Source organism: Gopherus evgoodei, chromosome 14 (genome assembly GCF_007399415.2).
Source record: "Gopherus evgoodei ecotype Sinaloan lineage chromosome 14, rGopEvg1_v1.p, whole genome shotgun sequence".
Taxonomy (NCBI): domain Eukaryota; kingdom Metazoa; phylum Chordata; order Testudines; family Testudinidae; genus Gopherus; species Gopherus evgoodei.
The window spans coordinates 11,768,543-11,796,062 of record NC_044335.1 but is presented as its reverse complement, the minus strand read 5'-3'; the positions used below and the strand labels follow the sequence as shown (position 1 = coordinate 11,796,062).

The 27,520-nt window shown below is 44.4% G+C and overlaps 1 protein-coding gene across 2 annotated transcripts; it reads right to left on the bottom strand.

The window, feature by feature from the left end:
• Nucleotides 1–27,520, bottom strand: APCDD1L (APC down-regulated 1 like). 2 transcript variants are annotated; one of them, XM_030533716.1, is made up of 5 exons: nt 27,373–27,520; nt 26,670–26,868; nt 8,117–8,291; nt 5,288–5,846; nt 1–1,900 (listed from the first exon to the last, which is right to left on the bottom strand). In XM_030533716.1, the coding sequence occupies exons 2-5, from the start codon at nt 26,707–26,709 to the stop codon at nt 1,136–1,138; spliced, it is 1,539 nt and encodes a 512-aa protein (XP_030389576.1). In that variant the 5' UTR covers nt 26,710–26,868; nt 27,373–27,520; the 3' UTR covers nt 1–1,135. The 2 variants fall into 2 exon arrangements, with proteins under 2 accessions (XP_030389576.1, XP_030389575.1); XM_030533715.1 differs by lacking the exon at nt 27,373–27,520 and having other exon boundaries at nt 26,670–27,046.

Below are 27,520 nucleotides of genomic sequence, written 5' to 3'. Positions count from 1 at the left end.
TCTTCTGCAGACTAAATAATCCCAGTCTCTAAGCTTCTCATAACTCATGTGCTCCAGCCCCCTAATCATTTTTGGTGCCAGGACATGACTGTGGTGTCTGATTATAGTCTCTCTTCTGCACCGCTCATATTAATTTACCTGAGTCAAGTTTATCAGATGTTATCCTTGCACTTGTGTGGTATTTTTATGTTTGAGATCTAATCCAGAGTTGGATTGATGACCCTTGTTCAGGGAATGTGCCAACAAACACGCAGGATTGTGCCAAAGTGGAGGCAGAGGTAACAGGGTTGGTATAGTGTTTTTTTGCACCTATGTGTGTGTCCGACCTGGTGAGTGCTACAGTCATAAATCATCTGGTCATGTCTCAGAACATTTGGGCGAAGTGATAACACAGAGAGGTGGAACAGAGTGAATCCAACCCTTATGAAGTCAGTGTAATATGACGGGCAAGGCAGTAACAAAAAAGTGGAGGGGGGCAGGGTCACTTGTATCTCACCCTTTGTTAGCTTATGAACAGAAGTGGACTGGGACCATCACAGCCCAGAGCCTGGGAAAGCTAACACACACACACACACAAGAAGAAAGTAGAGTTTGCAAATTGTAGGTTGCAAGGATGGCATCAAGCCTGCCACTAAGAGCCCTTCCTGAATTCAAGGAAGAGAGATTGACAGAGGATGTGTGTGGTATGAGTTTCTGTGACTGAGCCAAAGCCAGCTACCTGAACTTACTGAAGCAGGGGGGAAATCAGTTTCAGAGAGACTGAGCCCTCAATGCTTTGGTAATTTGACTTTTGTGTGAATAGAGCCCTCAGTTATATCCTAGCAATGCTGAAAGCTAGAATCAGCAGTTCTAATTTAACACGTCTTTTTAGTATTGCTAAATTATCTGACAATGTGCAATGGATCCATGTCACTACATTAGATTTACGCCTAATGAAGGTCAGTTAGGAAGTATACACATAGTACACATCATGCATAATCAGGCATGTTATGCAGGGAAAACCTCTTGCTTTGTCCATTTTTTTTAATGTGTACAGAACCTAAGCAAAGCTGATTCCAGATGTGCTTATCTAAAGAGGATATAAAATTGTCTTAGCACCCAGTGTCTGAATTCTGTGCTGCACAGCTGGAGTCATCTAGTCCCATCTTAAAAACTGCATTGCCATAAGTGATAATAAAAAGGCCATAGGCAAAGGTTTTAGTGCTTCATTCCCATTATCCTCTTTTCCCAGGTAGCGTGGACTGATGTGTTTAGAAAAGACGCCGGTAGCCCCGACACACTGAATAAGTGGTGCCTGGTATGAGGTGGGCCGCTTCTCCGGTCTGTCAGGGCTGGATCCGTCTGTGGGCCTTTCGCCAATGAACAGCAAGCTGCGATCTTTCATGTCTTGCTCCATTTTAAAGAGTTCATATTCTGTGTGGGGCAGCTTGATGCCCAAAGCCAGACACCCATTGGTCAGCGTTATATCCTGCTCCAGCCCGGCACTCCAGAAGCCTGTCTCCCCGCAGGTCCCTGGCTCTGAGGAGTTTAGCATGGTCACTGTTACCTGGTCTATTGCTGTAACCCGAGCATGGGTCACTTTAAATGCCAGCTCTGTGCCTCCTCTCACTATGAAGGATGGGACACCCTTGGTGTAGTGCCCAGATGCATAGATGGTAAAAGTAGGCTGCTTGCAGAGTGGGTCAGAGTAGTGATAATAGTACCCTTCCCAGGTGCGATTGGTGCCATGAAATATGAAGTACCTGGTAAGAAAAAGCACAGCTGGCCGGATTTCACAGTGAGCACTCACCCACCTGCCACTTAACTGCATCGGCAGCTCAGCTTTAGCTGGTAGTATAGGTGGATGGTGCTCATCAGATCTGTATATAATCCCACAAGCAGGGCAAGGATGCACGTGATGCTGTTGGAGGCAAACAAACAAAAAGTAAGTGAAAAATATTACATTGCAAACCCCCATTCAAAATATCTAAACAATAACAGGCCAATCTCCATCCCTGGTGCAACTTCACTGAGGTCCTGGAGGCTGCATCAGAGATGAATTTGGCCCAATGGGTCCAACAGTTTAGTAAGGTAAAGGGCTGCCTCGATCCCCTGCCCTTCTAGGGAAAAACAAGATGGGCCAAATTCTGCCTTTGGAGATGAGCACCTGGCTCTTCTCGAAGGCCAGGGGGAGCCGCGTGCATACACCTCAGGGCAGCAGTTGGTCCAAGAGGAGTGCTGCAAGCAGGACAAGGGATGCACTTTTGGAATGCCCTGGTTTTCTTTCACTGCAAGATTTGTGTGACTATTTGAGAGGTTAGGATCAGGGCACAAATGCTGATGTTTTGCTCCCACAATACCATGTGCTTAGTGAAAAGGCCTGGACCTAAAGAAAATGCCACCAGTTAAGGTTATTTAGGCAGTCTCTGGTGCTGCTGGGAGTTGTCAAATAGGCTAGAACATTTTTATATCCATTCAGATGGTGCCAGAAAAGCCAATGCACTGCTGAGACCCTCAGAAGGAGGGCTAAGAAATGGTGCTGCATCTCCTAGAAGAGTCCATGAAACGCAGCATCAAAACTTAAACTCTGTGAAAAGCATGGATCCAACCAACATGCGTTTAATTTTGAAGGCCCCGCAGGATGCCTGAGCATTGCCCAAAGCTCTACATCAAACCAATCCTGTGTCCATTCTAATTCTATAAGAGCTTTGTGCAAAGTTGAAACCTTTTCCTATATTTCATATGGGAAAGTGTCAGTTCATGGTGACTTTTTTTTTTAAATATGTATAACATTTGATCATTTTCTGAAATTCTAGATAATCTAACTGTTTGCATGGAACAAGATTAAATAACTCAGTTAACAGAGTGGGTAATTTACATGCATGTTGATTGGAGTCTACTGTAATTTAGTCATTTTCAGCTTGCATTACTGCTACTGTCACACTAACGAGTGATGACAATACACAGTACATTATTGCTAAATAATCCCAGAAGTTGGCAAATATATATATATTCTCTGAAGACAGGAAATTCTTTGATAATGGAGGTAATTTGGGGGAGAGTGGGTTTCTTAAAAACAGTTATAGATTTAAGGAAGTAAGAGTAGTATTTCCCTATAGCAGGTTAAAAAATAGCTCCTAGCTGTCAGGACCAGGATGTAGGTAGCCATGCCTATTGGTCTGCATAAGGCAGGGGGGCAGGTTCCCACACTAGCCATGGTTCAGAACCAGGAGGTCAGGTCAGGAACCAAGAGTCAGACTAGGAACCAGGAGTGCAGGGTCAGTAGACAAGCCAGAGGTCAGAAAACAGGAATAGATAGCACTGGGTGAGCAGACCAAAGAACGGTACACCTCACTTGTACAGACTTCCTGCTCCTCCTTCTGTCTTATGTAGGAGGAGCAAGCCAATCAGGTGCGCTGTTGTTCCACCAATCAGGGCTTACGGTAGAGTCTTTCAGCTGAGTTAGACTTCAAGGAATCCTGGTTCTAGCTGGTAATAGTAAAGTGTCAGTTGAAGGGTTGGCACATGATTAACACCTACCTCAGGCATCTCCTAGACCTGGGTTTGAGACCTGCAGGTTATGACATCAGCAAAGTTGAATGAATTGCTTGCTAGTGCAGGCTAACGTTGCATGTTAGTTAATTAAAAGAGAGGCTGTGTCCAACAAAATATTGTGAAGCCAACAATCTTACTTGTTTAAACCAGTCACATGAAGTTATTTCTAATGTATGGTAGCTTCTAATTATCCCCAAGTGGTGACATCATGTGCTAGGGAGCTTTACAGAGCTGTTTGCTGATTAATTACAGCACTATCTTTAAAAAAAATGAGTACTTGTGGTATATTTAAATTCAATTAATTTGCAAACTGGACACCATTAAATTAGGCTTGAATAAAGACTGGGAGTGGATGAGTCATTACACAAACTAAAAACTATTTCCCAATGCTAATTTTTCCCCTACTGTTACTCACACCTTCTTGTCAACTGTTTGAAATGGGCCATCCTGATTATCACTACAAATGTTTTTTTCTCCAGCTGATAATATCCCACCTTAATTGATTAGTCTTGTTAGAGTTGATATGGCAACCCCCATATTTTCATGTTCTCTGTGTGTGTATCTTCCTACTGTATTTTCCACTGCATGCATCTGATGAAGTGGGTTTTAGTCCATGAAAGCTTATGCCCAAATAAATGTTAGTCTCTAAAGTGCCACAAGGACTCCTCGTTCTTTTTGCTGATACAGACTAACACGGCTACCACTCTGAAACCTAGCACTATGTTTAGAGAGTGAATTTCAGTATCTTAGGTTTGTTTTAAGTTAACGTTTAAAATTGTGTATGTTTACCGTCTGGTTTAGCTCATGTACATGGTCTTGGCCCAAGATAACACCCAGCTTTATACCAATCCAAGCATGTTACTTGGCGGTTTGTCATTTTGTGTTTTTCTTTCTCTCTCTTAAATTCCAGTTGTTGCAGTATCACAAGGGTAGAAACCGTCTCCCAAATGAAGCATTTCATGAGAGTTAGTCCTGTTCCAGCTGGTAATGTTCACAAGTGGCTTTTTTGCCCTATCTCGCTGCTCAATCACATTTAGTTATGATTTAGACAAATAATACTGTTTTTTCCCCTGGAAATAAACCAAGCTACTGGCGAAAAATAAAAATAAGTCACGGCTGCTGTATAATATTATTTACGTTGAAGTAAAGTGATTTCTGTAGAATAACATAATTGTATTCAGGGCAATTTCCCCTGCTAATGGCATTATATTGTGGAATAATAATTTAATGGAAGATGCTTGTTTCCTCATTCCTCTTTCAACCTGAAGGACAGGACAAAGAAATAAGATGAGGGATGCAAGACAAATAACAGCACACAGAGCTTATAATGATCTGGGACTTTTCATCTCAGGACAGGATCTGAGTCTGCATTTCTAGTGAAAACATAGCAGGTAAAGGAAATCTATTAGCTCCATGCGCCAGCTGTGGAGGACTGTTCCCTCTATTATGTTTTCTTTGCTGCTTAGTCCAGGCTAGCTACAAGGCCACATGCTTAGTAAGGGGAAGAGTCAGATTCACGTACAACTGTGCACCTTGCACAAGACACAATTTTGTCTTTTCTAAGCCAGGCTCTCTGCCTATCACCTCTGTCTGTATCATTATAATACTGAGGTGACCTATTGTAGGTGGGGTAAATAATTTAAGAACCTCGCTTTATACAGGCTGCAGACAGACATGCATCAAAAAACAAGGGACACCGGGGAAGCTGGGCTTCCATTTTTTAATGTGGCCCAGGAGTAAGCGATGTTCTTACCACAGCACTCTGCAAAGGGCGTTGATACCCCGTTGGTCGATAATGGAGCCTCTCAGACCACTTGGTGTGAATGTCCCCTAGATACAGCTCCTCCACCGTCCTGCTACCGTTCGGCTGAGTTTGCAGTAGGGGCTCGTAATGCTTCTCCACCCGCACCAGGCTGAGTTCATGCATGGCAAAGCCCAGGGCTGTGGTGCAATCTCGCCCCTCCTTGGCACTCAGCACCTCGTAGAGGACTCCGGGAGCCCAGGACCGTCCAGGTGGAAAGAATCCACTGCAGTCCCCTCCTGACGTCTGATTGATCCGGGCAGAAATCTCCTGCATGGCCTTCTGGCTGTGGAAAACAATACCCACTTTGTGCAGGTGGTAGTCTGCCTCAGTTGCCCCTCGGGTGATCCAGGAGGCCTGGCGCAGCCTGAGCTTGCCTTTGATGACCAAGGAGTAGGACGGATTGTGGCAGGAGGGGTCCCAGTAGTAGAACTGATAAGCCTTGAACAAGCGGTTGGAGTAAAACAGGTAGGATCTGGTGAGAAACTCTGGTCCCGGACGTACCTCACAGCTAAGAGCAGAGAAGAGATTGGTGGTAGAATCTTTAGTCACGTATCGAGTGGAAGAGCTGGGGTTTGAATTCCTGCCTGACTCTTTGCACAGAAAAATTAATGGCTCATTAATTTCTGTTGACCCTAGGATGAGAGGGTCTCACCTTTGTACTGCTCCCTTCCCCATTAACTCCAAGGCCCCACATCTTACCCCAGTGACACAATTATTCCTGCAATGGGGATTTTTATTTCACTGCACCCTGAGCAAAGAGGTATTAAAAAAATACAGCCACTAACAAATCAGAGTTTCTTTGCACAGAAGAACTCTGTGGAGCATCACCCCATCCTATCCCCAGGCCATATTGCCATAAGACTAAGGGGAGGGGAGAATGTCAATCCATTGCTCCTTACCCTCACCCAAGTGGTATTAAATAGAAGTGGTTTCACAAATGATCCAGTAGTGTTTCCTCTGTTAGGTGGCACAGAGCAATGGGGCAACTCAGTACCATGTGAATGCCAGAGACTTGCCAATAAGGGACCACATAAGAAAGAGTATCACCCCAAGTCCATCATCACAAGGTAGTGATGGAGTTGTCCACCACAGCGAGGGTGGCGGTCCAGTGGGGAGGTTTGTGAATGAGATTCAATGGGTAGCCTAAGCAGCTTGTATTAAAGTTCCTCACTGAGTCCCATCTAGAGACAGGAAAGTCAGACCCATGTCTGCCAATGCCCATGATTTTGTCAGGATATTTGATGTTATCCTTACAGCCCCCAGCTCCTGGCATCATGTGATTGCATGAGAATCCCACCTTTCATTTAAAAAAAATAAGTAAGTGTCTACACTCATGGCTGCTGAGAAAAGCTTGAAAACGTGAACCTTCAAGGCTTAAATACCAGAAGGCAAATAAAAAGAAAGCCTTTGTTATTAATGAGAATCTCATGCTCGTTTGGAGACGGACTCCTGATTTTTCAACACTTGGGGTTAGTAGTAGTGAGACCCCTACAGCAGAATCCACATTGCAGGGATGGGTGCATCTCCTTTTCATTGCCCTTGTTAGGATAAACACAGAGACCATGGCTGGAAGAGAATGCAGAGCTAATGCTGCCTGCAAGACTCCATTTTGGGGCAGGTGAAAGGGGCTGATTAGCCAAAACCAATCAGGGGTGGGGCTAAGAGACTATAAAGTTGGTCTCTCTGCCTGTGCTATCACTCCAGTTGGGAGCTCATACTATTTACAAGCCTGTTCTAGCTGGGGGGGGGGGGGGCAGGTGTTTACTATCTAGTCCAGGTGCTTACTTCAGGCTGTATGTGTAGCACTACTCAGAAGCTCACTTGCCAGTGGAAGTTTGCTGTGGTTCAGATGCTTGCTCTGGCCTGGGAGATTAATAATTCAGGAGTTTATGCCAATCCCCAGAACTCAGACCAATCTCAGAAGTTTAGTTTAGGAGTTTGGCCTGGGCTAGGATTTAGGGGCGATAATTTCAGCAAGATGCCCCTTTGCCATTAAATGGGAGTCTGTTTTTCATGAAGCTGCTAATGAAAATGTTTGTGAGGTAAACTAGCATGCTTCCTGTGGGATCTTAAACTGAAAATCCCTTATTTTCTTACCCTTTTGCTGCACCTATGAGTTTATGACCCACTGTTCATCTCCTGGTCGTAGTGAGAGGTGCACTGGAGCCTGTTCCATTGTGTACAATAGAAGCTGGTAGTCAGAACTGTGCCTTTGTCGAAGTCCGTTCACATAAGGACATTGTAAATAATGTGTAGGCAGTGGCGTGTTTTAAAGATGTGCTGCTGTGTTTTCAAACCTCAGCCTTTGTATTGTGCGTGCCCTCAGCCCAGAGGGCATTGATGGGGCAATGTCTGCAGCTTTGGTATGGCACACATGGCAAATTAAGAGAGAGATGGAGGAAGTCCTAGAGGGAGCATTTGGATCTGGATTTAGAGCACATCCCAAACTGATAATATCAAGGATTTTGATTTGGCCTCTTAATTTGGTAATGGGCTATCTGCGAATGGTAGCTCTGGGAGTGCATTTCGAACCACCCCAAAATTAAAGGGTATTCAGCTCTTTAATTTGGGGCCTTCTTCCAGCCACAAACAATACATGACCCTTTCCCCACAAAGGAAAATCACCAACAGCAGGCACACTCTACAGCTTAACAGTGTGTGCCCATCAGTACACCATGATGATGCTATTTAGTAAGGTGACCGCACCCTGTTGGCAGAGTCTAGCAAAGAGGCAAGACGTACAATCTGCAAACTCCTCTGGGCTACTGGGATCCTTACCCTGTAGAAATCCAATGACCTTCCAGCCGGGGAGGCAGAAGAGCTGAAATTCTAGCGCTGTCCTGTAGGTGGCGCAGTTGGTACTGGCACTGTGGCTCCCAGAGCAGTTTTCCAGTGCTGTGCTGATGAGCCAGAGACACAGGCACGTCCCATAGCTTCTTGCCAGATGCACAGGCTTAAAATGAGACAGATGTTTTCAGAACACAGATGCAGTCGCTTCTGCACTTTACAATTAAATGGGTTAGTTTGACTAAAGATTTATTTTTTTTAAAGACCAAATGGGACCTGCCTGTTCCAGGAATTGCTCTTCAATGGGTCACACCAGGCCTTTCTGGTGCACTCTGGTCCTTTTGCTAAGTTTCTGGACAGGTGCTTTAGCTCCAGTCCTGTAACTCTGCCAGGAAGGGATTGTTTCTCCTGTCCTAGAGCTACAGATGGAGCCGCTTGTTTCAAGGGTAGTGATTATCGTCACAGAGACAGCTTGAAAAGCCCTGGTAGTATCCAGCCTTTCACAGCTATTTCATGATCCCCAATATTATCAGTTCATGCATTTATTATTCCCCCTTGAGTTCAGATGAAACCGTGAGAAAGCCCCTTAAGTCAAAAAAGTCAATTTCTTTATGGCTCTTGATCAGATAAATAAGATAAATTCAGAGAACAAAGCAATCTCTGGGCTCTGCAGTCTCAAAAGCCCAACAAACAACAGAATTATTTTGGGAAGGGGGCAACACAAGTCCCTTAAAAGTGCCCACAAGTTGGCTTATATTCTGTCCATTACATGAGTGACTTCAGTGTTCATTAAAATGTACTTACCTATGCCTTTAATAATGATGGTATATTTTCTCTCTAAGGTACATAGCACATTGAAAAAGAACCTTATACAGCTGTGTTTAAACTGTGTAGTGTTTTAAGGGACATTTTACTGCATGTTTTTGTTGTACCTAGCTACTTTTTTTTCTCAGTTTGGGACTAATTTTAACCCACTCTTCTCAGGAAGCTAAATCCTTACATCTTTCACCAGTAATTATCTGCATCGGCTAGAGACAAATGCCAAGACACTTATCAGAACTGAATGCAGGGACAAAGCTGAGAATTTTAGTTTTAAATCAGAAGCCATTACTGCCATTACGTCCATTGCGCAGCAGATTTGGTCATTTTGCCTGACAGATGTTGCTACATAAGTGTTCTCTGTGCCCACCACTCATTCGCTGCATCCTGATTAGCTTGGACAGCAAGCCTGCTGAATGCACCAGCAGCACAGAGAAGAGCTCATTCACAAAAGCCTGGTCCTCTTAATCACATATTGTATTGCTGCGGATTAGCTTGTCTTTTTGCACAACACGGTTGCTCTAGCACTCAGTCTGGATGCTGGCTTATAAGAGTGTGAAATCCTGTTGTTGCAACCAGTCTGGATGGTGCCCATATTCTGATCCATGGAGATCACTGCAGGCCCATAAAATGGCAAACCTCACAGCTCAAACTCTGTATGTGCAGAAGAGCAACAGACCCACATTAGAAAGGCTGAGAGAGATCTGCTAGCCCAGGGGTAGGCAACCTATGGCACACGTGCCAAAGGCGGCACGCGAGCTGATTTTCACTGGCACTCACACTGCCTGGGTCCTGGCCACCTGTCCGGATGACTCTGCATTTTAATTTAATTTTAAATGAAGCTTCTTAAACATTTTAAAAACCTTATTTGCTTTACATACAACAATAGTTTAGTTATATATTATAGACTTATAGAGAGAGATCTTCTAAAAACGTTAAAATGTATGACTGGCACATAAAACCTTAACTCAGAGTGAATAAATGAAGACTCAGCACACCACTTCTGAAAGGTTGCCAACCCCTGGCATCTGAGGTCTGATCCTGCAAGGTGCTCAGTACCCACAGTTCCCATTCGCTTCATGTTTTAATTCACACAGCCTGAATATTCACTGGCTAAGCTCTGTTCACAGACCTCAAGAAGAACTAGTTCAAACACAGAAACCAAATGATTGTAACTAAGGCCATTAGTTCATTAGTACTTGTGAATAATTTTATTTTATTTTATTTGTTGCTCAGTTGGAGATTCCTCTGAACCCACTCAGCTCACAGCTGAAATCTTCAAATATGACCGAGAGCTCTTTGTCTTCACTCAGTTTTTAATCTATTGTTGAGACAGCCACTGAACCAGGGAATTACAACATGGGAACGTTAGCCTCTCCTGTCGCCCACCATAAGGACAGTAACTCTGTCACTTACCTCATTTCCCGTAACAACGGATGTTACTGGCTTAGGGAATGTGTGAACACTCAGCTAAATCTCGAAGACCTTTTTTTGGATGTTTATTCACTCTTTGCTCAGGCAAAACTCCTGCTGGAGCCATTGGCAGTTTGCCTGGGTAAAACCTAAATGAGAACCTGCAGGATTCGGCCCACTATAAATAAATGATATGCCTTCTAATTAAAACAGCTGAAACCCTGGCTTATATCGATCCATCTAGCAAAATAATGTCCCTGGGTTAGGTGTCCCTGTAGACTTTCACTGGACTGCATTCGTTTTATTGTTCCACTGGGGGCTGGCTTACTCTAACTCTGTTCTATAATTTACCTAGCAGTATGCTGGAAGATTTCATTCAAAGACTGGTGCAGATGACAGAGGTTGCTCGCTCACCTGTCTATCAGAGAAAGCTGAGGAGACAGTTTATATCTTTTGAGCAAGCATCTACAGAGCAAGACTTGCTGGATATTGGCCAACGCCAAACATTTGAACTGGTTTTACTGCAATTTAAGCACCAAGTTGTCTCTTCCTAAAAGCTGTAGGAGGGGCCTTTTTTCTGTGAGGTTTCCCTTCTGGAGATTACCTCATCATCACCTCAGAGGGGCAGGGTTTGCCCCACCCCAATCTCCTGTGGAAAACAAGCAGACCCCACACCTAGTAGAAGCCAGGGCCATCTTTATGGCTGTGACCTTGTGAGGACTCTAGACGTCTGGGATAAGACTCTGAAAGGAGGAAATGGTGAGACTGGAACATTCCTGCTGTCTGGAGGAGGGGAATTATGCCTGGAGAACACCCCAACCCATAAGTAGACCTAAGGGGTCAAAAATCTGACCCGTTACATGTATGTCACACACAAAAAAGCAATTGTTCCTCTTTTTGCCTGCAAAGTGTCACTGACATATACATACATATACATATATACATACTATATATATTTTAAAACAAGCAGAACTCTCCATTGACTTCACTGGGGAGTTCTGCTTAAATTATTTTGGGGGGGTGCGGGAATTGTTACAACAGGGCCCTTAATGTGGGAAAAGAAACCAAATCATCCAACAGTGTATCACTGAAGGGCCAGCTCAAATGACCCGGGATCTGAGCCTGGCTTGTGGAATCGAATAAGGCCTTAAATCTTCTCATTAGGAAGGTGTCTTCAAACAAAGCCAGCACATAAAGACATGGGATGTTCTGCAAGATTATAAGTGAAAATTCCACAGCGCAGTCACTCAGTGTATAAAACAAATGTAGACACCATGGGCCAGAGCCATAGCGCCATTGATTTCAATAGAATAATGCCGATTTACACCAGCTGAGGATCCGGCCACTGGCAGGGCATTAATAGATCTCTCCCGCCCCAAAAAACCCTTAGTCTGACCTAAGGTACAAATCCCTAATGAAATGAGCAGCTTCAATGCTCGTTCTTCAGGACCAGGCTTTGCCACTGCTCAGCAGATGAACCCTAGATCAAGTCAAGTGGCAACAGGAGCAATTAAGCTTCTGTTGTGCGATGCAAAGTCTTCTGAACACCCAGGGAAGCGAGGCCTCCCCACCCAGCATCTGTTATTCTGTCTACAAGTTCAGACACCTTGCTGTAAAACTGCCGTTTTCTCTAGGAAAAGCTCATTGGATCTTAAACATCACTGCGACAGAGCCCTTGGGGATGTGCTTGAATGACTTTGAGACTGTGGGTGCTGAAAGCACTATGAGGGGTCCAATGGGAATAGACTCCAACGAAACAGGAAAGTCATCAGATTCGGAAGCCAGCCTGCCGAAAGACAAGTGGAACAGGGCCTTGGGTTTTCTGTTACTGCTCTAAGTACCAAAGTACTGGGACTAGTTGGAAAACTATCTTATGAGCGCTCTGGGGTCTTTCTTGCAGCAGGCTCATTGATATGCTGTTTTTCTAATTTTTAAAGCCCTTTATGTTCAGCAAGGGAGCTGCCACATCCCCACTCTATGGCTTGCACCAGCCTTTCCCGTCTCTGATCTGGTACACAAAATCTAGTCGAATTGGTTAGTCTTTTAATTTTGAAATATTAGCATCCACTACAGGATTAGCTGACATTGACTCCATATTAAAGCGGCATGATGGCTATTTTATGGTCAAAGGAGACTGGGAGGCATGCCTGCAAGTTCTAATCCTAACTCTGCCATGGAGTTTCTTTGTATTCCTAGGCAACTTACTTACTCCTGTGTCTCATTATATGCAAAACAGGCAAGATTCCATGCACAGAGGTGTCATGAGGCCTAATTAACAGATGTTGGCAAAGTGAACATAAGAACGGAAATACCTGGTCAGACCAAAGGTCCGTCTAGCTCAGTATCCTGTCTTCCGACCGTGGCCAATGCCAGATGACCCAGAGGGGATGAACAGAACAGGTAATCATCAAGTGATCCATCCCCTGTCACCCATTCCCAGCTTCTGGCAAACAAAGACTAGGGACACCATCCCTGCCCATCCTGGCTAATAGCCATTGATAGATCTCTCCTCCATGAATTTATCTAGTTCTTTTTTGAACCCTCATATGGAAGCTGTTCCATACCCCAAATCATTTTTGTTGCCCTTTTCTGAATCTTTTCCAATTCCAATATATTTTTTTGAGATGGGGTGATCACATCTCCACGCAGTATTCAAGATGTGGACGTACCATGGATTTATATAGAGGCAGTATGATATTTTCTGTCTTATTATTTACCCCTTTCTTAATGATTCCCATCATTCTGTTTGCTTTTTTGACTGCCGCTGCACATTAAGTGGATGTTTTCAGAGAACTATCCACAATGACTCCAAGATCTCTTTCTTGAGTGGTAACAGCTAATTTAGACCCCATCATTTAATATGTATAGTTGGGATAATGTTTTCCAATGTGCGTTACTTTGCATTTATCAACATTGAATTTCATCCTCCATTTTGTTGCCCAGTCACCCAGTTTTGAGAGATACCTTTGTAGCTCTGACATCCTTCAGTGAAACAAGAATCTGACTTTAGCTACATTTCAAAATATATGAATTAATTATTCTACAGCATACAGTGAAATATGTTGATTTGACCAGAGGTACTAGAGTTAAAGGGCCAAATTATGGTCTTGTAAATGTGGAGCCAATAATGTGATTCAGTTGTGAAAAAGACTGATATAATTCTGGCACGTATTAACACAAGGGTGGTATGTAAGACACAGGAGGTAACTGTCCTGCTCTGCTTGGCACAGGTGAGGCCTCAGATGGAGTAGTGTGTCCAGTTTTGGACACCACACTTTAAGAAAGATGGGGACAAATTGAAGAGAGTCCAGAAAAGAGCAACAAAAATGATAAAGGGTTTAGAAAACCTGATCTATGAGGAAAGGTTAAAAAAACTGGGCATGTTTAGTATTGAGAAAAGAAGACTAAGGGGATACCCAATAAGAGTCTTCAAATGTGTTAAGGGCTGTAATAGAGAAGACTGTGATCAATTGTTCTCCAGGACCATTGAAGGTAGGACAAGAAGTAATCAGCTTAATGAGCAGTAAGGGAGATTTAGGTTAGATATTAGAGAAAACTTTCTAACTATAAGTACTTAGAGAGGCTACCAAAGGACATTGTGAAATCCACATCACTAAAGGTTTTTAAGAATATTTTAGACAAAACCTGTCAGGAATGGGCTAGGTTGTCTCTGTGCAGGGGCCTGGACATGATGACCTCTTGAGGTCCCTTCCAGCCCTACATTTCTATGATTCTATGTCTTGAATGCTCTGAACCAAACACCCCCAAAGTTGGAAGAGTTCGGATCCAGGTCTGAATTTTGTAGCTTGAGCTCATTTCTACTCTACTTATTTATTACACCTTCTACTTCCTCATTTCTACCTGAGGTCATTTCTGCTCTAACTAAGAACAGCATAAAGTCCTATCACTCACCTGTCCTCCTTTCATTCAGGTGACTGCCAAGAGTAGTCAGAGTAGTTCCTTTTTCCACCTCAAAACAGACATTTCAGTGAATCTGCATATACTTTGGTTTAAGGGGCGGCAGGAGAGAAGATTCAAACAGGGGAGAAGGAAAGGTATCACACTTGAGCTACAGAGCAAAAGCAATCACTAAAAAGAGAATCCCTCACTGTGACCCCTGCTATATATTCATTGCACCATCCATCCATATCTGTTAACCACAGGAATTTCCAAAGGACCCATCACTGTGTTAGCTAAGCACCACAATATGTTTTTCCAGCTCTCTACTAAGTAACAGCTACCTGTGCCACATCCAAAGTACCTGCCCCCAGCCCCCAAATAATGGAGCCAATTATGTGCACAATTATAATGATCGCACATCTAGATCAAGCAATTGTAAATGCCAGTTACTGGAAGTGAGGCCTGATCTAATGCCTATCGTTGTAGATGGGAGTTTGATCAGGCCCGTAGTCATTTGCCCTTGCAGTAGCCAAACACACATGCACAAATTAGGTAGGTATTTTGCACACTCATTTGCACATGCAGCTTTTTAAAAATCAGGAGCATAATATCAACTCATGAAGGGGCAGATCTTGCCATCCTTAGTCAAGCTAAATTCCTGTTAAAATTAAGAGAAGATTTTGAGAGCTGCACGTTTGGACCTCTAAACTAGAACCCATTTCATGAGAAGTTATGCTGCATACATCTCTCTTCCACTTGGTCTGGTTGGCCTCCTACACTGATTCAGATCCACTTCTCAACTTTTAAATAAATAATTAAAAAACCCAGGCGAGAAATAGCCTAATACGCCTTGCTGGAGGCAAATTCTGTTTGTGTTCTACCAAGCAAATTGACTTTGGAAGAAAAGTTGAGTTTAGTCATACATCTTTGTTTCTTATCAATAAATGAGAAGAAATTGCCCATATTACAGCTTGCAACAAAATTAGACACTGTAGATCAACTCTTCTCCAGGGCTAGATTGCTACATGCTGTTGCTTCCTATGGCCAATGTTGTTATTTCCATTTATAATTCTAAAGTTTCACTGTCACCCAGTCGCACGGATAAGATCAATGCCTACAGTCATGAGGAATTACGTAGCTCTTTATTTAAGAATGACACAAAACTTTTGATATTTGGCAGGGAATGTTCAGACTGGAGCAAAACTATGGATAAGAAACATACAAATGTATTCTGCATAAGTGAATTACACTTATCCGCACAGACGTTATTAACAAAGCATTCCTCTGCCTTTCTTCTTCCCTGAGAAAGCATGCAGAATGGATTTGGGGTTAGCTGCTAAAAGAATGACCATTCTTCTAAATGTGAGGAAAATGTTTGTAGTTTACCAAATTAATTTCTCTTGAATTTGTGTTGAGAATAAGTTAGCGGTCTTTTTAATATGCTCAAAATAAAGAATTTCCCAAGAGCACAATTTTGTGGGGAAGGCCTATATTATGTATTAAAATGAGTTACAAAATTAACTATAATACAATGAATCTCAGCACTACTTTGCATTTTCTGCAAACAGAGGTTCCAGCTCAGGAAAGCACTTGAAGACACGCTTAAGTCCTACTGGCTTCAATGTGACATAAGCATGCCCTTGAAGTTAAGCATGTGCTTAAGCACCCTTCTTGATTAGTGATGCTTTCTTGACTTGAGATCAGAGTGTAGTCTAGTAAGTTGGAGGAGGAAATTGTTTGCCAGGATGCCAGTTCTATATAACTTTGCAGATAATATAAAATTATTATTATTATTATTCACAATATTGAAGTCCAAAACTGCCTGCAAAGAGTTACCAGGGAATCACAAAAAACTGGATGACTGGGCAAGAAAATGGCAGATGAAATTCAATGTTGATAAATGCAAAATAATGCGCATTGGAAAACATAATCCCAACAATACATACAAAATAAAGGGGTCTAAACTAGCTATTTCCATTCAAGAAAGAGATCTTAGCATCATCATGGATAGTTCTCTGAAAACATCTTCTCGGTGTACAACAGCAGTCAAAACAATCTAACAATATTAGGAAGAATTTTAAAAGGGATAGAAAATATCATAATGCCACTATATAAATCCAGAGTACACCCACACCTTGAATACTGTGTGCAGTTCTCTTTGCCCGTCTCAAAAAATTAGAATTGGAAAAAGTACAGAGAAGGTTAACAAAAATGATTAGAGGTATGGAACAGCTTCCATATGAGGAGAGATTAAAAAGTCTGGAAGTTTAGTTTAGAAAAGAGATGATTAAGAGGAGATATGATAGAGGTCTATAAAATCATGAATGGTACGGAGAAAGTGAAAAAGAACGTGTTATTTACCCCTTCATATAACACAAGAACCAGGGGTCACCCGATGAAATCAATAGCCAGCAGATTTAAATAAACATAAGGAAGTATTTATTCATACAACACACAATCACTCTGTGTAACTCATTGCCAAGGGATGTGAAGGCCAAAAGTATAACTGGATTCAAAAAAGAATAAGTCCATCAATGACTTTTAACTAAGATGGTCAGCGATGCAACCCCATGCTCTGGGTGTCCCTAAACCTCTGGCTGCCTGAAACTGGGACTGGATGACAAAGGATGGCTCACTCATTTGCCCTGTTCTGTTCATTGCCTCTGAGGCATCTGGCACCAGCCACTGTCAGAAGACAGGATACTGGGTTAGATGGACCTTTGGCCTGACCCAGCATGGCCATTCTTATGTTAATCACAGAAAAGGATTTGTTATTGCCAGAGATACCATCCTATGAAAGCAGGAGCTCTAGGAAATCCATCACACATTTTCAGATAACTGTGACTGGCTGGCTGGCTGGCTGGCTGGCAGAGTGATGTCATTCCAGCAGTAAAAAGCAATGTAAAGATTGAAAAAAAGAAGTTTAATATATTTCTTTCAGAGCTGTTTTCTAAGTGATCAAACAAACCCAATATCCCCAGATAGGATATAGGGCCTGTTGTATTTGTAATGTTTCAATCAATATTTGCTTCTGTTTTAAATACCAACCTCAAATTATTTTACTTCAGTCAAAAGGTGCAATTATAAAACAGTATGAATACAACTATGGGCCTGATTCTACTCTCCTTATCTACCTAGACACCATATTGACTTCAACCTGGGTATAAGTGAAGACAGAATTTGGCCCTATTCTTTTGTAACTTAGTGTTTCATTTGGAATAATACCCTGGTGAACTGACTCATTTCTACAGAGACACTGGTGTTACAGTACAGCTTTTCCTTCTAAAATATGCCAGACTCTATAGAGTCAAGATAAATAAGATAAAAGTTAGAACAGTCACAGACATCCTCAGTCTCTATTCCTGCTGAGCTTACTGATCAATCCCACAAGTCTTCAGTGGGAATTCTGCCTGAGCTAGGCTGGCAGGATTTGACCTGCACATCTGAAACAGAAAACAGAGAAGAGCATGTCAGACAAGACAGATGGTATTTGGGCTACAGAGGGTGGGAGTGAAGGAGACACTCTCTTCTGTAGCTTCAGGGTCTTCTTTAGTGTTGACCATGTTAAATCTGATTATCTATGTTTAAAATGCCTTCTCTGGTAGTTTACCGAGAGAGAAAAAAACAGGGCCTAACACAATGTACAAATGGGGTTACTCTTTCTCCTGCGCCCATTGAGCTCAATAGTAAAGCTCCCATTGCATTTAGTGGTGCAGGATCCGGGATTTACTCAGGAAACACTCACTTTGAATATTTTAACATGAAACTCATGGAAAAAACCCAGTCCACAATGAAGTCAGTTTTGAGAATAAAGGGATTCACATAAGGAAACAGATATAGAGGATTCTGTACCAAAATACAGAATACAAAGCAAGGGGCACATGCAGACTCCACTTCAGAGGGCCATAGAGATATACTAATAAAATTCTGTTCTAGTGGCAGAGAGCACATTTCACTGAGACCCCAGCGTGCTTTAATCAAAGAATTTTATACTTCTCATCGTCCACCGTATTTTAATTGCACAAGTATTATTCATTTTTATATGTAAATATATTTGAAACACCTGGCAAATAACTTATTTTCCTGATTGGCTGAGGTCCAGGCGGAGCTGCTCTACTAAACTTTTTTTAACCAAAATATTATGTGGACCCAGAAACTAGAGACAATCTCCCATAGCCAATTGGTCAATGGCAAAAAGTCAAACAACGGAACCTCTGTGCAATACCATCTGGGAATATGGTCCTTCGTAGGTTTAGCCATTGTGGTTAGGTCAATGCCAACATGTATTTAGCTATGCCCTTGCCCAGTTGACACAGGCCAGTGTAGCTGGGGTGCTTTCAGTATACTTAGGGCCCCATCAAACTTACGGTCCATTTTGGTCAATTTCATGGTCATAGGATTTTTTAAATCGTAAATGTCATGAGTTTAGCCAGGGCCATCCTTACCCACATGCAAAGTACGCAGCTGCATGCTGCTCCAGCCCCTGCTCCGGCTCTTCCCCAGGGCCCCCGCCCCTGCTCTGCCCGGCCTCTTCCCACCCTACCCCTAGTCTCCTGAGGACTCCAGAAGCGGTCGGGCACTCACCAGTAAATAGAGCGCCCCAGACCCAGCCTGCTCCACTCCCCTGGCTCCCAGCCACGCTGCCAGCGAGTGCTGGGGGGCAGTTCCTCCCTCCCCCAAGTCTGAGAGCCAGGGGAGCACAGCGGGCTGGGGCTGGGTCACTCCACTTCCCACAGGAAGTGGCCAGCCCCCTGACTCCCATGGAGGCCTGGGGCCAGCCCCCCACCTCCACTCCATGGAAGCCTGGAGCCGGACCCCAAACAGCCCCTGCCCTTTCAGAGGCCTGGGGCCAGCCCCCCCCACTCCCTCCTGCAGAGGACTGGGGCCCCACATAGCCCCCCATGAGGGGGCTGAGTAGGGCACCAGAATAGCTAGGGACAGCCCTGAGTTCAGCTATTTAAATCTGAAATTTCATAGTGTTGTAATTGTAGGGGTCCTGACCCAAAAACAAGTTGTGAGGGGGTGTTGCAAGGTTACTGCAGGGGGGAGCTTCAGTACTGCTACCCTTATTTGTGTGCTGCTGCTGGCGGCGGCACTGCCTTCAGAGCAAGGCAGCTGAAGAGCGGTGGCTGCTGGCCAGGAGCCCAGCTCTGAAGGCAGAGTATTGCCATCCTTGCTTCTGCGTTGCTGCATGCAGCGCTGGGCCCTAAGTCAGCAGCCACTACTCTCTGACCACCCAGCTCTGAAGGCAGCAGCGCAGAAGTAAGGGTGACATGGCATGGTATTGGCACGCTTACTTCTGCACTGCTGCTGGCAGGGCACTGCCTTCAGAACTGGGCACCTGGCCAACAGCCGCCGCTCTCCGGCTGCCCAGCTCTGAAGGCAGCACAGAAGTAAGGGTGGCAATACCATGACCTCCCTAAAATAACCTTGTGGCCCCCCTGCAACTCCCTTTTGAGTCAAGACCTCCAAATTGAGAACACTAGTTTCCCCCATGAAATCTGTATAGTATAGGATAAAAGTACACAAAAGATATTTGTCATGACTGTGAATTTGTTGGGGCCCTAAGTACAATGGACAAGCTGGGGGGAAGGGATAGCTCAGTGGTTTGAGCATTGGCCTGCTAAACCCAGGATTATAAGGTCAATCTTTGAAGGGGCCACTTAGGGATCTGGGGCAAAATCAGTACTTGGTCCTGCTAGTGAAGGCCGGGGGCTGGACTCAATGACCTTTCAGGTTCCCTTCCAGTTCTGTGAGATAGGTACATCTCCATATATTTAATGTGTCCTGCTGTGGGCTTAGAACATATACACAGAGCTCCCCTTGGGAAATGCCTGATAATTACATGGACCTGCCTAACAATATGGAGAGAGGAGGGTTAATTAGGAGACATAAGAATAGACGAGAGAACTGATTTGCTTTGAGTTTAGTCTCAGCAAGCACTGCAGTAAGCCAACAGACTGAGGCAGCAGTGCTGCTTTGTGAGCTGTCAAACTCTGACCTAGCTTATTGTAAAAGTTTGGCACTGATAAATCTATGAGAAACTCCAAACACAAAGAAATAACTAGGAAACTCAAGGTTTTTTCGCTAGAGTACCCTAGAGTGAGGGTGCAGGTTTGCTTTTAGTTACATGGGTTGAGTTACTGAGAGCCATTTCCACTCTCCTGCATGCCTAGCTGGTGGGATTTGGGTGCCAACATTCTGCTTCATACACACACACACAAGATGGGGCACTATTCTGGTACTGTCATTGTGACTAGATAAAAGAAAAACTTTCATTAGAAACCATATTTTTGTACCGAACCGCACCTATTTCCCTTCATTTAGAAGAGATGGAAACTCAGCAGAAAACAAGACACACCTTTTGAAATGACTGGCACTCAGCCATTTCAAGCTTATAAAATGCCTATGCATTGGCAGATCCCGTGTAACCTCTCCACGGAGATGCTTTATTAGTGGCCATCCTGGCCCTGTTTAATAGTGATTCCTAAGCATATTTTTTTCCCAGCGAGCTTTCAAGAGTGGAACTGGTAATCGGACGACAGCTTGGCTATGAAATGCCAACCTCATTTCAAATGTCTAAATCATTTCTGTGGCTCCTGAGCACAAGGGACCACCTACTGTATAATATTAACATAAATATAGCATTTGCTCAATGTAGAGGGCAGAGCAACAAAAATGATTAGGGGGTGGGAAGGATTGAGTTGCAATGAAAGATTTAGAGAGCTCAACACAAGTGGCTGTGGGGGATGGATATGATGAGTCTATAAATATTCAGAGGCTAAAAACACCTAGGAAGGGGAGGAATTCCTTACAGTGAATAAAGAGGTTCTGTTGGGAGGGAATTAAGAAAGGAAAAATGTAGCCTGAACATTGGGATACACTTCATGACACTGAAATCTATTAAACTGTAGTAACCCATTCCCTTGGCATATTTTAGAGTAGACTGCACATAGTATTAGTGAGTCTACAGTAGGGAATAAGCCAGCCTTGGCAGGGAGCAGGCCTGGATATCTAACAGGCCTTTGCATCTCAGACTGCTATGGGCCTAGCTCCCAGAGGTTCACAATCACCTGAGTAATCCTATTGTGTTCAAGGGAACTGCCTGTGTAAGTAATGGCTCATCAGTGGGAGCAAGGGGTTCACAGCCTGGTTCTATAAAACCAGAATCATAGGGAATGAGTTTCTGAAAGGTATTTAGGTGCCTAAAGATTCACATTGGCACCTAATGGGGATCAGATGACAAATCTATTTAAGTGCTCTTGTAAATCCCGTTAGGCACCTAAATACCTTTGAAAATCAGACTACAGGAACATAGATTGTAAGCTCTGTGGGGCAAGAACCATTTTTTGTTCTGTGTATGTACAGCACCTAGCACAATGGGGCCCTGGTCCATGAATGGGGCTCCCAGGCATTACAATAATAGAGAGATGAATAATAGGAACAAACAGAATTATTTCAAAAGGACACAGGTCTCTCCTCAGCTCCTTGAGTGAGGTCTGCAGGGTGTAGAATGATGAAAAGCCGGAGACTGTCCCTAAAGAAAAATGTGAGCCACTCAGTTGCGGAACTTTATCTGGCTTGATGATGGAAGTTGTCTCAACGAGATTCCACAGTAAGGTATTAAACTGACACATGTCACCAAACCAGTAACATGTACCAAAATAAAGACACAAGGGAACATATTTAACTCAGTCACCAGTGACCAAAGAAAATGATTGCTCGTTCAGTTAAAGCACAGAATTAGAGTTGTTTTAACATGTGTATTTTGGGGTCTGGGTGTGGTTTCTAGATAGTCTGAAATTTCAGTCTACCATTTTGCCTGTCAATATTAGCCAACTTTTGATGCATTCCAGTTCTCTTAAATGCTACCGACAGATGCTGAAATTAAAGCTGACGTTCAACCTATATGCTGCATAATCTAGGACTTGCACTTGCACTATTAAATTAACAAAGTTTAGGACTTTCTTGACACAAATTTCTGCTGTCATCTATATTTTCACTGGCCTTTTCAAAGTGGCCTAACTGAAAAATTATATGAAAAACATGGAAAACAAAGTATCCTGTTTTATTTCAAGAGGGGATATAAAAAATCCATCCCCCACATAACCTCATTCATACCTCATGGACTTCAGTGTGAGAGCTGAGGTGAATTCCGCTGAGGCCAGTGGGAGTTTTTGGTGTGAACTGATCCCAAGATACAGGGTGAAGTCCTGGCTCAGTGTACGTTTTGCCTTTCACTTCAGTGGGGCCAAAAGTTCAGTACTGAAAATTATTTCAGTGGGAGTTGTGAGTGAATCTTGAGTGGTTGTTTGGGGAATTGACTAAGGACAGAATATGACTTCTATTGGCAGTGGATGTTTTGCATGTTTTAATGGCAGGATATAGCTTTATTATTATCAATACCCAAAGTGAGCAAAAGCACTAGCACTAAGTGCCTGCAAATGTTTTCTATCAAACACTGTATGACCTGGCATATCTGTTAGTGTAAAAAATCTTTGTGCTGATAAAATCAAAAGATTGGCCGAGATTGGTTAAAAATACATATGAAAGAAGGAGTTAGAGGGAGGAGTTAATCCAGGAATCAACTGGACCTGTTCTGCAGAACGTAAGTCTTCCAGAGCTCTGCAGTGTCCCTTATTTTCCTGATGTCACTTAACTGAGTCATCGTTGAGTCAAAAGATACCTACTCACTTTTACTCTTGAACATTGGTTACATTAGAAATAAAGGATCATGAAGTTGGGCCTATGAAAAAAGTTATTTACTTTAAAAGAATGAATCCAGCAGCATTTTAAGATTCTTGCAAGAACACTTTTAGTGTCCCTCATGTAGGGTTTTTGTGACATGTTGCATCCCACATTTGGGGCTTGGCAGGTTGAGATATGCATTCTTCCTTTCCCATATATTTCCTTTGTTCAGTTCCCCCGCTCAGATCCATAGTGCCCATTACAAGAGTTACCCCACTTCAGTCATTCTATTTTGAACACTGTTTGCTTGAATCCTTTTGCAATTTCTCATAGTTTACTCTAAATTAGGCCCCAATCTTTCTCCCACTGATATCAGTGACAAAACGTCTATTGACTTCTATAAGAGCAGAAATGGACCCTTAAAATATATAGAGAGACAACTCAGGCCAGATCCTAAACTTGTTAAAGTCAATGGAAGGTCTCCTATTGACTTCAATGGGGCCCAGAGCTGGATCTCTCTTTTGTATAATACTGAAGGTAAGGAGGGGGCCCAGGGAATAATAACTAATAATAGAAATCAATCTCCTTTCTTTGAGTTAGATAACAACTCTGATTTCTGATTCTCCTTCACCAAAGAACCACTCTTTCTTGGAAACATAGGAGCATAAGAGGCTTGCTCAATTTCTATCTAAACTTTCATTAAAGTTTTTACATTCCAATACACCATGCCGATATTTTCCATGGGTAGCTTCTCTGAAATGGTTTAGAACCTAGCCAGTTTTAAAATAAAAGGACTTCTTGCCTTTCACTGTTTATTTTTAAGATTGAAAATTATGGGGTCAGGGGTAAGATAAGATCAAGAGTTGAGTTCAATTATATGATTAGAAAGCGAATCCCATCAAAAGATAATACCAAGTTTATACATATTTTACTGACAATGTAATAATACTGCCTTCTGTTCATGTTTAATATAGCCCAAGTTTGCTTGCTAATTTGTCTGTTTTGGGGGGGGGTTTACTCTTTATTTCAAAGCGACCCAAAAAAATCAACAACTAATGTGCTATGATCCTGCTATTTGATTCTGTTTGCTCTTTCCTTAATGATAGTTTAGCCATGTTGCAAAGTATATGGATATAGATAAAGATAGGGCTGAGATGTAAAAAGAAAAAAGAAAAAAGCATACGTGAAAAAATATATTGTGGTTTCTATATTTTCTCCACAAGCACAAATTGTTGAGTAAGGAAATTTTCAAAAGCCAGTAATTGCTATGGAGAAAACCAAAGCTGGAATCCAGTCCTAGAAGAGGCTGCATCTGGCAGAACCAAGTCTGGAAAGAGGTTTTACTTTCAGTGGGTTCCCATATTTGCCCACAACATAGCACATGTCATTTATAAAAACAATGTTTTCATGGATGATATACAACTGCTGTGAAAGTCAACCTCGAAATTAGAAAGCAGCTAAGTGAGGCTGTTATACAGGCCCTTTGGTTTCCTTATCCTTTTGCTATGGCACACCCCAAAAATATTCATAATAATTTTTAAAAATCCCTACCTTCCTAATTCTGAGATGATATATTGCAAATGTAACAACGCTGAGAAATCAACAGCTAGAAAGTGCTAATTTACTGTATAACCTTCCTTATCCAAACAAACAGGGCTGCCAGACATTGAAAATACAATGCATACAGCCGGTCCCTGTTTACCAGTGTATGTTCTGTGAGATGGGAAGGGTTAGTTATGTACAATCCATGCTTTTTTGAACATCATCTTTTAAGGATGCACCATTAATGAATTTCAGTTCCTAGGCACTAGTGGCAAAATGCTGCCATCAGTTTGAGCTACAGATTATAAATTGGTAAGGAAGGGGACAAAAGTCAAGTTTTGGCACAGGCAAGGTGGAGTAAAAATGAAATCTTTCTACATCCACCTCTTGCCCATTTCTGTTATCTTATGAAATGTGTTTGATCTGAATCTAAAGCACAAATCGAAACTCAGTTCAGCTGAGACGGTACAGCTGGCCGGGCAACTGGTCAATCCACTGTTAGCTTTAATCTCGTTTACACGTTAAGGTCTGATGGTACGTTCCTTTAAACATCACCATCGGGCGTTGTGACAGATGCCACACAAAACCAGATCATCTCACAACTAAGTATTTTAAAAGGCTGAGTTGAGTTCTTGCTGACCATATTTAGTGCTTTAAATGCTTTGAATATATAGACTGCCTTTCCCCCATTGATCTCAAAGTACTCGACAAGCATGAATGAACTGAGTCTCCCAACGCCCTTGGAGGTAGGTCGTAATTTTCTCCACATTTTTCAGAGGGGGAAACTTAAGTCACAGAGAGCGGAAGTCTCTGCAGGTCTCTAGCCCCCCAGCCTAGCCTCAAGATCACCCGTTCTCCCTTCAATGCTATATCTTACTCTGCCTTTTTCTGTTGAGCAGTTCAAATTCGGCGTGGACAAACAGCTTCGGCTGTCTCCCTTGTGTTTTCTAGGGAAACATGCTATCCAAGCAGGGGCGATAAAGAGAGTTTCCTTCCATCCCCCAGGCTCCCATCTTTTTAATGGGGAACCATGTAGCCCTGTGACTATGTTCTCTAACTCTGAGCGTCCAGGGACATCTCTCGCTAAAGCTGTGCTGGCTGAGATGTGAACCTTGCCAGTTCTAAAACTGGGGCACAAATATACCGGCAGCCAGGTTCGGAGTGTCTAGGAGCTGTTCTGGAGGTCAGTGGGGAAATCGATGTGTCTCCTCTTGGAGAAGTGAGACACTTCTGATGTATTTCACCTCCAAGCCAGGTGCCTCTGGGATTCTTCCTGGAAAATGGTCCCAGGAATCCAGCCCTGGCGGTTGAAAATAGCATCAGGAAGAGTCCCCCGGCCCTTGCTAGAGTTACACACTGGGGCTCCTATCTTGCGCCACTGTCTGAGACTGGAGTGAAAGCTCATTAGAGGCGGTCTGCGGGGTAATGATCAGCAGCAGCTAAGGAACTTTGGGTGGGAGCCAGCGGCTGTCTCTCTTCTCGGTGTTAGCCCAACATGTGGGCTTCGGTGACAGATCCCTCTCCACGAGCTATCCCTGAGCAGATCAATACCAGCTCCCGGTCCACTTAGGCATTTCCTGCCCCCCCCCCCCACTACAGGAAATAGCTCTAGAAAGTATCGCAAAGTCCGTTCAAATCAAAGGATGGAAACCCTCCATCCCCGGGTCATTCTTAGAGCGAGACAAGCCTGGGGAGATCGAGGGGACCCCAATAAAGCCAAGCGTTCCCCCCATCACCAGCCACTTCGGGGGGCTGGACGGTCTCCTGGCTCTTCGTTGTTATTAACTCGGCTCTTTTACTGAATGTCTGGCGAGCGGTTACAGATCGGAGCTGGAAGGGGACAAGCACATCCCTGCCTGGGTGCACATCCAGCCCGGTGAGCCGCGGAGCGTCACTTTTGCTTGCGCAGTAAAAGTCTCCGCGCCCTGAGCCCTCTGGCGGATCGGGCCCCAGGGAGCGCTCCCCGCTGGGCTTGCGGAAAGGGCCCCCCACCTCCAGTGCCACCCCGAGGTACCCCCGGGAGAGAGCCAGGGAGGAACTTGAAGGCCAAAAGGACCCAGCCTGGGTGCTGGCTGACCCTTATCTATGGGGGGGGGACACATACCTGTCACTGCTCTCCAGAACCCACCCGCCCCCGGGTCCCTTCCTCCCCTCCAATGCACGGCCCCGAAGTGTCACCTACCTAGGAGCAGCCCAATGAAGAAGCACCAGGAGAGGCCCATGGTGGTATCCAGCCGGCTTCCTTCCCAGCTGCCCGCCGAGCAGGAGCGGAGCCCGCTGGCTGGCCGGGGCAGATCGCTGGCTCGGGTTCTCAGTGGAGCCGGACCCTGCGGGCAAGCCGCGGAGCCATGTGGGGCTAGGAGGAGCCCTTAGAAGTTCATCTGCCCGGAGGAGGGAGGATGTCAGCTCCAGCACAGGCTGCTCCGGAGCTCCGCGGCTATTCTGCCTTCGTGCAGCCCTCCGGGAGGGACAGCGGGGCGAGGGGGCTCATTAACCACCCCCCCCCCCGTGTCTCTCTCGGCAGGACTCCGATCCGAGAGGCCCCCGCTCAGCCCCCGCTTTGCAGGAATGCCTGCGCCCCCCGCCCCGCGCTGCTGCTAGTTTTAATGGAGCTTGGCAGCTACAGGTTCAAGCTGCCAGAGGAGGTGGAGACTTCCTCGTCTTAACCCCGTCTGCAGCTGCACAGCGCAATGCACCCCCCAGCCACGCACCGAGATCTGCCCCGGCTTGGCCCGGCCGCCCCGCAGCACCCCTGGGCGCCGGGCCGCGCCGCTTCCCTGTGCCAGGAGGCAGGGAAGGGGGCTGCCTCCCCCCCCCACCCGCGGAAAGCCCCGTGGGTTACCGGGAACGGGCCACCTCCTCCCCCTGCCAACAGCCCGCCCCACCTCTTCTGCTTCGCCATCCCCCGGGGGCTGCCTAGCAGCCCTGCAGGGCTCTGCTGCCTTCCCGCTCCGGCCGAGAGCTCAGCTCCAGCCGCCAGGCCACTGCCCGCGGCCCGGGACGTCTCTCCTGCCCTGGCCGGTCCGGGACGGA

Excerpts from the sequence above, each read along its gene's own strand:
- APCDD1L (XM_030533716.1), bottom strand. The coding sequence starts at position 26,709 with ATGGGCCTCTCCTGGTGCTTCTTCATTGGGCTGCTCCTAG. Across the intron at positions 8,292-26,669 it reads CTTCATTGGGCTGCTCCTAG|CCTGTGCATCTGGCAAGAAG; the intron begins GTAGGTGACACT and ends TCTCATTTTAAG. Across the intron at positions 5,847-8,116 it reads GGTCATTGGATTTCTACAGG|CTGTGAGGTACGTCCGGGAC; the intron begins GTAAGGATCCCA and ends CTCTGCTCTTAG.